Genomic DNA, 12427 nt, shown 5'->3' with positions numbered 1-12427 from the left:
GATTCCTCTTGGAGGTTTTGTTCCCCAAGATAGCTATTCGGTTACAAAAATACACAATGCAGATCCCTGGCTTTTAAAGGACTGTAGTTAAGATAACTTAAGTTATTCAGAAAAACAGTTAATTCCAGTGGAAGGGAAAGCAGAGGACTTTTCAAAACCTAAAAGAAGCCAGAGAACATGCAGAAGTCTAACCATGTATCAAAGATGTCATTTCAAGTGTCATGAAGTAACTGAGAAGTTTTGTATCTTAGGACAGCGCTGATCCAGTTTCTTCTGGATTTTGAACACTTCATGAATACAACTTGCCCTATTTGTACTGGCATCTATTACTGTCATCCCCCATCTGAAACAGAAGCCAGGGGCGTTCTGCTGTTTGTCTACAGCCACGTCTCCATTAGCAAGCACTGCAGCCTAACAACAGTGGTACTACAAAGTGAAATAGTGCTGAGGATCAGACATCCACACCACCCACGTTGCAGGACAGGGAGGGTAGAAAAGACCGACTTTGGACTAGTCCTGTCCCGGTCTCTCTGACTGAATGTACACTGGCTACTAGAGCGCAGGAAGAGTATTCCAGGAACACATCTCTTAAACTAGTCTCATCCAAAAGGAATCCAGTTAGTGCTCCAAAACCTCTCCACAACACAAATCAAAGCACTGTAAGTAGGGATGTTCAGAATGTTGGCTTCAGATACGTAGCCATGAACTGACAAACTAACATACTAACACAGCCACATCTTGCGGGTCTGGGGGGACAAGTTTTAGGAGTAACACTGGAACAATCTGACTGCACTGCTCAAAACCATTCTCACTGCCAAGTCTGCAAAACCCAGGCAAGAAGTGCCAGAACAGGCTCACTCAAGAACAAAACAGTTGGTATGGAGAACAGATAAATACCCAAAAAGAGGGACTTTTCAAAACAAAAAAATCCAAACCCAAACTACAGACACGCACACACAAAACACACCCCACCAAAACAACTACAAACCCCTAACCTAACAAGCAATCAAAAAACCCCACAACCCAGAAAATCCAACCAACCAAGCCAATGCAAATAGGCAGCATCTCAGAAAAAGCAAATAGCAGGCAATTCACTTCTGGGTCACCAGAGAAGCAAGAGGTCTGAGACCCCTTAACCAAGATCTCTACCAGACATGAATACAGTCTCAATTTCTACCAGTTATCATGCTACTAGGAATTAGCATGCTCACAGTAGTGACAGGAAAAGCAAACAGTTCCACAAGTACCACAACTTGCAGCCAGGTGTATTATCTTATATCATAGATTATATTATATCTTATAATAATCTTATCTTTTTCTTTCCTTATTTGCTTCTCCATAAAGGTTCTCCTTTAGAGGAACGGTTGGGAGATGAATAGAGAAAAAAACCTCTAGTCTTAGAATCTTTCTGTTGGATGCTCTCATTTCCTTCCTCAAGATGGAATTACGATGAAGAAAATGGGACAGATACTAATTTGGGCTTGCTCCCACTGCTGGTTTCTACTCTGGAGATGGGATATATATATATGTACAAATTTCATAAGAACCACCTGAAAATTTCAGCTGCAGTCATATAACTGAATATACTTTCTGAAAAATTCAATTTTTTTTCTCCCAATAAAATAAAAAGATAAGTCATTCCAAGAACTAACAAGCAGACAATGGTACTTCAGTCTGAAGCATCAGCTACTTCTTAGTTAGCAATACTTGTACAAAAAAATATATATTTACTAGGCTGATGAAGAAAGATGGGCATTTATAGTAGATATTTAACACATCAGAGTATTTTTGTAATTAATGTAGTAATTAACACAACTTTGCGATGATGATGCTCTCAGTTTACATACCTGCACCGATCATGGTGATTGGAGATTCTATATATATCCATTCATCAGTATATATTCCAGAGTGAACAAAGATAAGTCCATCAAAATGAGCTTCTTGAACTCCACCAAGAGCATCCTCAATAGTATCATAATACTAGAAGAAAAGGGACAAGTTTAGAGAAATGTCCATTTCCATTTAAATACAGATAACTAAATACTTTTAAGAACAGCTTTAGTTACATACCAGCATATTTTCTCTTCCTTTGTATCTTGCAGGATTACTGTAGAAGTGTTCAGCAAAACCTGGCTTTACATGTGCTCCTTTGTACTGAAATAAGGAAAAAAGTCTGTGATAAGTTTGCAGACAGGTGGGTCTGAATGCATGGACAAGAGATCTACTAATTAACCAGCCATTTGCCAATATCAGTTTGTTCCAAGTAAGGACCACATACTGAGCTCCCATACTAGGCACACGATTCAAAATGGCAACAATCAAAAATGGTCTGAGCCTGAGGGAGTGATCAACTAAACCTACTTACAGTAGGCCAACCTACTTACACAGCCAGGAGCCTTGAAACCGGCTGAGAGCTTCAAACACCTTATGCACTCCACAGCCACTGGTTTTACATCCATATCTCGATTCTCCAGCAGTTTGCCACAAAACAAACTGCATTTATATGGTGAGGAAAAGAGAACCCTATACCTTCGCTTGTGATGGAATAAACAAAGAAGCCAAGTCAAGCATTTGTCCTCAACAAGCTTCTGAATTTCATTAACCAATGACACGCAGCATTGTTCGATTCACTCACCCTGATATTTCTCTTACTTACATTTTTCAAATATCACACCCAGCCATTCTTACAATACCTCTGGAATTTTGGATTAGAGGTTCAATCACATGCCCTAAAGATAACTTGTTGAGCTGCAGTCACTGTGAATCACTATTTAAGCCCAAACTGGTATTACCAATATACTGTTCAGTTTACTAGAGGAAGATGCACACAAATCTGATAACCAGCACACACACTGGTTTAGTAACAGACAACAACAACGTATTTGCAGTTTATTTGCGAGCCACAGACCATGACAATCTTTTCCACAGAATTTCAGTGATGCAAAACACAAAGAAAACCCAAGACAGAAGAGCTGGATGCTCACACACTTTACAATGTTGTGTCTCCCTAAAGTGTGCCTCAAAACAGGAAATAACTTCAGATTTCTCCCTACTGTGTAACACCAGAGGATCTCTCCCCACCTCCTCAGTCACATCACCTTATTTAAAGTCTAAACTCAAGTTAATCACTATTGTCAGCCCCATTTCACAAGTTGGGTTTTTTACTTTTATAAACATCTGTAAATTTGAACATAAACAAATACTACTCTTACCAGTTGCTGGAAGCTTTCTTTCCAGGGATTTGGATGTTCATATTCTTCTGGATTAATCTGATAAAATTTACCAGGTTCAGGATGCATCATGGGACGAGTGTACTCAAATACTTCCATATACAATCTTTTCCTGAGTAGAAGTGTCAAGCAAAAGAGAAAATTAATGCATTTCTGATTACTCTTTCATTTTCACGTAACACCAAAAGTTAAACCCCATTTTTTTTCTGAGATTTGCCAGTCTGACAGTGAATTTTACCAAGATCAGTACCCACCACTTAGACACTTCCAAAACCATTTTTCTGTTGTACTGACTTTTGCGTTTTTCTGAGAAAAATTTTGATGTGTTTCATGATTCAAGTGAAAAAGTTCCCAACATGCAATTTCCATGAAGAAATTCAAGTGGTTAGTTACAGTGTTTGTGGAATCAGAGTCTAATAGAATATTAACTACAGCATTGCCTTAACACTTACAAAAGTTAGTAGCAAGAGAATAACAAACTTAAAACAAAGTGTGCCACCACCTCTTCCTCACCTTGCCAAAAAAAGACTGAAAAATGCATTCACAGAGAACAAATAAAGCACTGTATTCCAAAAAGAGTTCATCAGTGAACAAATTACAGTGGTTTAAAAAGAAGAAAATGGCACACAGCAGTTGGATTCTTTTGATTAGTGCCAGAATGCAAATAATTGCAGTGTCTGAGCCTGCTGATATTAAGCCCAGACTTACAGGATGCCACTGAATCTCAGAAGCTGTAATTCATCTGACAAGACATCCCCAAAGCTGTCTTTAGGACAGGAAAAAAAAGGGGCATTTTTGTGATGTTATTTTATTCTTTTTCTTTTAGTCTTTATTTTTAAAAAAGCAGCCTAAGAAACATGTTATTTTTCCCTTATAAACAACTACAAATTTAGATCCTTTTTATTCAAACTCTCAATAACCCAGAGGAAGGGTGGATTCAAATGGGGGAAAACAGCCCCAACACCCAACCATTAAACAAAACAAACAAAAATCAAATCAAACCAACCAACCAACCAAACAAACAAAAAATTTAAGTAACACTATACAAAGCTTGCATCTAAGATTAAGAAATATTTTATTTCTTTTGCATCACAATTCCCACTGCAGCCTGCAAAGGGTTAAAGAGGGAAGAAGAAATGGCTACTGAAGGGATTGATTTTTTTAAAACATTGTTTAACTAGTATCTATACTACTACAGAATCAAGTTTTACTGTTTAATACATACAATCAGACATTCATAAGTAACAAATAATGCTTAACTGAACCAGACACACTAAAATACAATCGGTTTTAATTCAACTAATTGTAACCAACATTTCAATTTTTCTATTGTACTGGCATCTTGAGCAGCACATCTAGTATTTCTGAAGATAATGAGGAATAGCTTTTCACTTACCACAAAATTGGATCGTTAGCCAGCTCACTGAAGCGTTTACACACACAAGCTGCTCTACAGAGATCCTGCTCCAGCAGGTAGGAGAAGATCTTTAGAACCACTTCATCTGGCAACTTCTCCTGAAGATACTGTTCTGCAGGTGCTGCTATTAAACAGTAATCGATATAAGATTATTGACATATTTAACCACTTCAAATTCTGACTGAAGTAGATTACCAACTTGTCACTTGAAAGATTTCCATTTAAAATGCCAATTATCTCAAAGCAGCCTTCCTTTCTTTTTTTTAAGCATGTTTCTTCTAAATCTGAAGGCAAAAAATCCAGAATAAGTTACAGACTTCAAGTCCTCTTTCCAAACATTTTAGTTCACCTTTTTCTATTGGAGGAATCATTCTGTGTATGACTGCAGATGTTAAGTAGGCTACTGTGCATGCTCCAGATATACTGGCTTTTCACTGCTACTTACCTTCATTGTGATTCCATTAACCCACATTATCCATATGATAATAATAATAATGCAGTCCCAAAGCCAAAATCTCTGCAAAATGCTTTCAAATACGAAAGAATTTACTCAGAAATAGTCACTGCCTGGAAAAACTACTAGTAAAACTTCCTTGGTCTCCCACAAAGAAGACATTAGGAAAAGAGGACACCTGGGATGTGGGAAACCAATGCCCTGCAGTAAATCCAAAGTCTCCTCTTCCACTTACTCCTCTTTATGCTTTTTTTTTTTTTTTCAAATCAAAAATCTAAACCAGAAGAAGTGTTAGTCTTGCCAGCTGTATTGCTACAGGGAGGCTGGAGAAAGCGGCATTCCCATGTCATTGTGTGGAGATGTGAGTGCACTTCATTAAACCCCTGCTCTTGGGCATACGGGCACTCCACATACACCAGTTCCTTCGGGAAACCCCCACCTGTATTTGTGTTCTCACAAGACCCTTCTGTGGCAGGTATCCTCAAAGCAGGTGAGTTCTGCTTGCACAGGTCACTTGTTTGGTCAACACCTTTAAGATCCTTTCTATGATCCTAAAGGCAGAGCCATACAGAACAGCTGCCAAAGTTTAGAGGATTTGTATGCAAGGTGTTAAAAGCTCTCATCTGCTAAATTCATAGCACAATTACATCCATGTAATGCTCCTTGCATCATTTATTTTCTCCTAGAACATCTGAATCCAAGGAGCAACAGGATTGTGATTTTGGCTACTATAAGAAGACTACTGAAGTGAGCTTAAGAAAGATAACTTACAAAATGGGAGGGAACAACATTCTGAAAAACAGTATCCCCGTGAGATTTCACCAGAAAAAAAAAAAAAGGCAGCATCCCAGGACTTCCCTGGGAAAAGCTGCACAAATAAATACATTATTTCCAGCCATAGGAGAGAAAAAAGGAACTGCAAGGATCAGGACTGTGGTTTTATGAAGATGCTGAACTGTGGTCTGTAGACCACATCACCAGCACCTGTGTACTATGAGAGAACCAATTAGAGCTGTTTTTACAGGGTGTCATGTATACAGTCTCCAGTCAGACCAGGTAATAGAAATTCTAAAATATTACTGAGTTTGCAGTGCCTTTCCCTGAACCTGTTCCTTGTTGCACCACTGTATGAATGTTCCCTTAGTGACTCCCAAATACTGATTTCCCCCAAGATGCTGGAAGGGCATTTATGCAGTTGACAGCTGCTCACAGCAGTATCACAGCTAACATTAAGTATAAGCTACAGGTACATGGTACTTCAATCCAACAAAAATCTATGCTGTACCAAAGTGGGAAGTGTCATCATTCCACATGCCCACAACCATTTGCTCCCAGAGTATCCCCATCCTCCTACAAACTATTTTTTTATAATCAGATCCTTGTTTTGGTTCATTGCAAGCTACAGAAGTGCTACTATGGAACAAAAGGAAGGAGACAGGGATGAACATCCAGAAGTTGGCCAAAACAGTTCTCTTCAGCAATGGTATTATAATGTCAGATTACAAAATTATTTTTATTCAAAAAAACAAAGCAAAAAAAGCCTTATGAGCCAGGCTAAAGCCAGTAAGTCAGTAAAACTTATGAAATGCAAGTAGTCTGGAAAGGTCTTATGCTCAAGAGACACTTGGGGAGCCCAAAGTCTGGAAATCAGAACAGCAGCCCAAAAGGGGAATATGGGTGGGCATCACCAAAGAATGTCACATGAACAATCAATGCTGGTTTTTAAAAAGGTCCCTTTCCACTGGAGATATAAAGGTTCTTTTCCTGTGTCAAACAGGCAGGAGCAGTTAATTCTACAGTCCTAATTACCCTGGAAATGCATCATAGGATAATTGGACATTGCTTCTGAATTCATCTTTTTGTGGTAGCTTTCCAGTTAGATGTAGAGATAGTCTTCCACTGTCTTATTGAAAGCTGAAATGTGATATTGCAAATGCAAGGCAGTAAATCCTCCCAAGTCTTCCATGACCTGTCTTCTCCTTTTAACACACAAATCCCTGAGGCATATAATTTGATCTTCCTCCCAAGACAATCAGTTACTTCAACAAGTAACCTGCAGATTTTTTTCTTCCTGTAAGTTTATATATGTTAGGACCTTGAATAATTCTTTATTGAAGAGGGAAGCTCACTAATGTAGTGCCTCCCACTGCTCCAAAGTTCATACTCCTGTTTTCCTCCCTAGGCCCTATCTCAAAATGAAAATTGAAATCCAGATGTGTTTCCTTACTGCAAGGGACAAGGACCAACTTTGAAAGCGTCAAAGCATTTCCTGAAATAAAAAAAAATACTTTTAAAGGCCTCAGTAAACCCCCTCAAGCCCTGCAATTTTTCAAGCAGTATTTACATGGAAACTTAGGCACTGTTTTCAAAATGAAGATGATGATTTTACAGGTGTTTGCTATCCTCACTCAGCTTTATCCAAAATCCTGTAGAAGTGAGCAATTTAACTTAAATTGTCCTTCTGCTCAATTAAGTAGGGGTTGATTTAAAACTTCTCCACTCAAATCAATGATACAGTAATTACTAGGTGAAATTCTCCAGTATAACTTGAAAAAGCTGATTTGCTTCTTAATGTTACGACTCAAATTTCCTCTGCATCTAAGAGAGAACTACATGCTTTTGTTCTATAAATCCACACTCCACACCTTGGGTATCTTTTAATAATGTCTCAAAGCAAGGATGCAATTGATGTGTTCTTCCTCTCAGTTTATAAAAATAAGCCAAAACCATTTAAAAGGCTTGTCTGGCCCCCAAATCAGAAAAATTAACGTGCTCCTATTAATGACAGTTTTATGCCTATTGACAAAGTGAAGGTTAAGTACAAAATGCATATTCATATTAAAAAACCCCCACAGTTTTCCAAATAAGTGTCAAAACCAGACAAGAATAAAAATAAAAACAAAGTGCAAGAGGTCATCGCCAATCTTTATCTTTGCTCTAACGTAAGTTGACAGTTGAACTATTTATGATTCAGTAAGTGCTAATGTACTGCACAACTGAAAATTAGAAACACATCTGGTTATGTCATTCTGTTTCCACAGGATATGCGTGAAGCTAATTCAGTTTCAGTTTTGATCATTTAGTAGATAGGAATTAACAAAGTAATACCAAGACAAGGGGCAGGGAAAGCTGCCTGAAAATCAATTCCCTTCTTTGTACAAAGACCAAGAATGCCACCCCAAGAATTCCAAATTGCAAATTATGTCTTGTATGGGTACCTTTTTTGTCCACTTTTGTGGAAAAGATGGAGACAAATAGCTTCTACTCTACGAGGAGGTATTTAGTAAAAAATCTTTTCTTGTTAAGAAGCAGAAATATGTCAGAAACATGGCATGTACTGTTCTTGGGAAAATATCTTATAAATCAATGGGAAAAGACAAAAATAAATTTTAAAAGTCAGTAAGTTCTGTAAACTATGAGTTATGCTTGTTCCTGATGTACAGTACAATCAATGAGTGATCCAGTAACCTGCAGTCTCAGTATGTACTGCAAAGCCGTAGTTCAGGGAAAAGGGAAATTTAAAATAGCAACACTCCCAGCAGAACTAAAGCTGAAATCAGTATTAAAATAAGGAGTAGTCTTCTGTTTTCCAACTACTGCCTCCACTCCAGTTGGAAACTCCAATTGACTGGCATTTCTCTTTCGACTCCACCAAATTTTCCTCAACTCAGAGTCCACACAAAAAGGAATGGTTTTCCACCAAGACATTTTCCTGTGTTTCCAGTCCCATGCCTTCATTTCATCTACAGTTCTAAAATAAATCAACTGTACACAAGAATACACAACCTTCACTGATGAGGAAGTCTCATGCTTACAACTGAATTCCAACAGCTATCATTACCTATGCCAACAAAAAACAGGGTGGGAGGGGTTTGTGTGTTAAAATAAATCTCACCACAATCAATACTTGTAGAAATTTAGAGGAATCTCTCAGAAACTCAAGAAAGAAAATAACAAAACCCCATCACCTGTACTGGGAAAGAGATTGATTCCAAATGGTTGTGGAGGACACTCCCTTGTTAGATTGTGACTGGTTTGAATACAATCTTAAAAGTAAAATTGTAACAATTGTACAATTGTAACAACTACTCTGTTAATTCCATGCTAGAGACGCCTCAACAATCCCTGTACTCTCCCCACACGAGCTCAAGAATTTAACAAAAGGAATGCACAGCGAAAGTGTGGAGAATTCCTTTGGAAATCAGTGTCATTTGTGCTGTAAGCTGTACCACAGGACTCAAGTAAAGCTACACACCTTCACTAAAGCAAAGAGGCGAGTAAAAGCACAGTGAAAAATACAGCAAGAAAGTGAATGACATGGAAAAAAGCCTAAGAACTGGCAAGAGAAACTGAGTCCATGTCAAGATGACTTTGCACAGGGCTTCAGATAACAAATCAGGAAATGAATCAAAGCAAAATGACACAGGCTGATGTCCAATTGGTTCTGGCTATTTCAAGGATATAAATCTGAGATTAAATGGTTCTTAAACAGCTGCTGAAATCAGGAGTTAATCGAAGAGAGGGAGAATGAAACAGAGAAGGAAAGAGACAGAGTTTGAAAGATAAAATCTACACTGTGGAGAAGGTGAGGAGCCAGAAAGAGCAGACCTCAACAGAAGCAACGAAAACAGACCAAAGCCTTGAGCCAGCTGCTCAGTTTTAGTTCACAATATTAAGGGAGACATGGATTAAAAAAAAAAACAACAAAAAAACCAACCAAACCAAAAACCAAGAAAAGCAACAAAAACCACATCAATGGCAGTTGGCAAGCATTGGTGTTGATTTTCCAGGGAAAAGTGACAGCAGATCTCCTGGAACCAAAGAGTGTGTCGGGAAACAAGAAGGTATAGAAGCAGAGAGACTGAAAACTACACAGAGAAAAAGTACAAGTAGGGTATGTGTGCCTGTGTATATCTATGATGTGGGTATGTGGGTACACACAAAATACACACACAATATAATTATATACACACATATTGCACATGTGTGCCTATTATACCATGTACATATACTGTCTCTGTGTGCAAAAGTATATGCACATCTATATATATAGGCATATGCATATTTTTATTTAAAAACACACAAACTCTCTCCACAATTAAGTGCTATAATAACATACCAGAACTACGTCTAAACAATACCATCAATAGGAGAAATGGTAAGTAAGGCACCATTGCAGCCTTACTGCTCCCAACAGTAACTTAGATACAACTACACAGCATTGTGAGGAGAATAAAAAACAACCAAAACCTGCCTGCAGTGAAGCAGACAGACTAAAGAATCAGATTCTAAAAATTCTGATTAAAATCATCATTCCAAATTTGAAGTTCAGAACAAGCCAGTTTTGGGGATTTTCCACTACTGTTTCTTAGCTGGAGAGCACATAGGAAAGGTTAAGTTTGGGGGTGATGTGTGGGGTTGCATGTAAAACTAAACTGTTCTTCTCTCTCACCTCATTTTTAGTACAAAGTTATTACCTGATAAATCCTGGGATTTTCCAGATACTCTAGCACGTTTTGCTCGGTGGCCAAAGTTTTCAGTAGCTGAAGTGGAGGCACCCTTTAGTGAAATAAATAAGAATTAGTTCAGTCACTAGGTAACTTGTGAAAAATACTAAATTAGTATCATATTCTTGAATCAGTAAGATTTCCTTTATAATTAAAAACAAAGAAGTTACCTCCATACTGCTCTTTGTAGGGCAAGCTGTTCTTTTAGGTAGAAGAGTTTTTCTGCGAAGTTGGTATGGACTATTTTGTGCACCAGGACCTGATTCTTCTGCAACCATATCTGCAGGTACATCATCATCTGTAAACAAAAAAAGAAATTTGATAATTGGAATTTTAATTTTGTTTTATACCAGGAAAATGCTTCAGAAATTTTCTGGTAAGTCAGGAGGGTGGGGAGGAAGTGCAAGAGAACAGAAAAGCTCTAGTTAAAAAAAAAAAACAAACCAAAAAAACCCAGAATATACACAGCATACATTAAAGCTACATGAGACACCTAGGCTTTCGGTTTTTCTGCAAGCATTTAATTCACTACACTAATTCCATCACCTCATTACCTCAAATTTTTCACCTAACACAATCAGCAGAACAAGGAACACAGGATTTCAATTATTAACTAGATGTTATCAAGAAATCCTTTAGTAAACATAACATTTAGTACAAAACTCAAGGCAGAATTTTCCTCTAACATTTCAGGAACAGCCCGGGACAGCATACAGAACCTTCTGTGAAATAGAGGTAGCTTTAAATACATCCTCTTCACTAAATTATACGTCAGAAAACTAAGAGCATATTTTCTCCCTGCCCCCTAAAAAAAGAAGTGCAGAAAGTGCGATGAGAATAATTTTAAAGTTTTTGATTCACTACTTTCAATTTTCCCTATTCATATATTTATGGAACATACTTGAAATAAGCAAGAAATAATTACTTATCACTGCATGCCCTATAACCAGCATTACATTATAAAGTTACAAGAATTTTAAAAAGGCCAGGAAAAAAAACAAACAAAAAACCCAAGAAAATAAATTTAAGCCAACTCCACTGAAGTAAAAGGTATACTCTTTGCAGGTGCTTAACTATGAGAAAAAAATTTTGGATTTCATTTTAATTGGTCTTTTGTTCTTAAACTGGGCAAAATGTGATGTGGAAGTGATAGCCAGAAAAGCAGTGCTGCAGAGCCAGCAGTTTTCCTAAATATATTAGGTTGAGAAGAGACTGATGTAAAAAAAAAAAAAAAAAGCCACAAAAAAGCCCCAATATCCCACCATAAAACTCCCCTACCCTTCCAATATTAAAGTAATTTGTTTAAAACACAAAGAAACAACTCTAAAGAGACTCTCTTACATTTCAAAATCTTAATATCATGATTTTCCTAAGGGGTTTTTGGTTTAACAATAATTACAAAACTGGATTACACATACCATCAAAACAATAAAACTCTGAGAGAAAAACCCCCCACACTAATTCAGCGTCCTCCTGCTCTCTTATGGTGCCATTTTTTTCTGTTCCTTAGCTGGTATTTATAAATTGCAACCTTGCCATGTACTGTAACAGATCACAACACTGCCAGGACACCTAATTGAGGACAGAATCTGGTACAAAGATGAAGTTCACTGGTGGTACATGTGCAGCTCAAAGCAATCTAGGAGAGCTTCAGCAGCTCATCAATCCACCTGGAAACCAACCTGCAAGTACCACCTCTGTGATCAGCTTTTGGCCAGCCCAGCACAGCCACGAGGGGACAAGACCACATGACTGGCAAGAACCACCACCCCCTTTTGCAGCACAGGTTTTAGGGACAGAAGTGAACGGTGGAACTTCT

At 37.8% G+C, this 12427-nt stretch overlaps 1 protein-coding gene across 2 annotated transcripts in view; it reads right to left on the bottom strand.

Annotated features, from left to right (window-relative positions):
- FBXO11 (F-box protein 11) overlaps nucleotides 1-12427 on the bottom strand; it is a 72039-nt gene that overhangs the window by 25832 nt on the left and 33780 nt on the right. The window contains exons 2-7 of one of the 2 annotated variants that reach the window (XM_017837839.1): nucleotides 10779-10906; nucleotides 10579-10660; nucleotides 4627-4771; nucleotides 3213-3342; nucleotides 2071-2154; nucleotides 1848-1980 (exon numbers count right to left, since the gene is read on the bottom strand). In XM_017837839.1, coding sequence (XP_017693328.1) covers nucleotides 1848-1980; nucleotides 2071-2154; nucleotides 3213-3342; nucleotides 4627-4771; nucleotides 10579-10660; nucleotides 10779-10906 — 702 coding nt within the window. The remainder of the gene's footprint in view (nucleotides 1-1847; nucleotides 1981-2070; nucleotides 2155-3212; nucleotides 3343-4626; nucleotides 4772-10578; nucleotides 10661-10778; nucleotides 10907-12427) is intronic. The other variant, XM_017837840.1, reaches the window with a different exon arrangement.

Source organism: Lepidothrix coronata, unplaced genomic scaffold (assembly GCF_001604755.1).
Source record: "Lepidothrix coronata isolate B3197 unplaced genomic scaffold, Lepidothrix_coronata-1.0 Scaffold313, whole genome shotgun sequence".
In the NCBI taxonomy this organism is placed as follows: Eukaryota; Metazoa; Chordata; class Aves; order Passeriformes; family Pipridae; genus Lepidothrix; species Lepidothrix coronata.
Note: the sequence above shows the minus strand (reverse complement) of the source record. Positions and strands in the feature narration are given on the sequence as shown.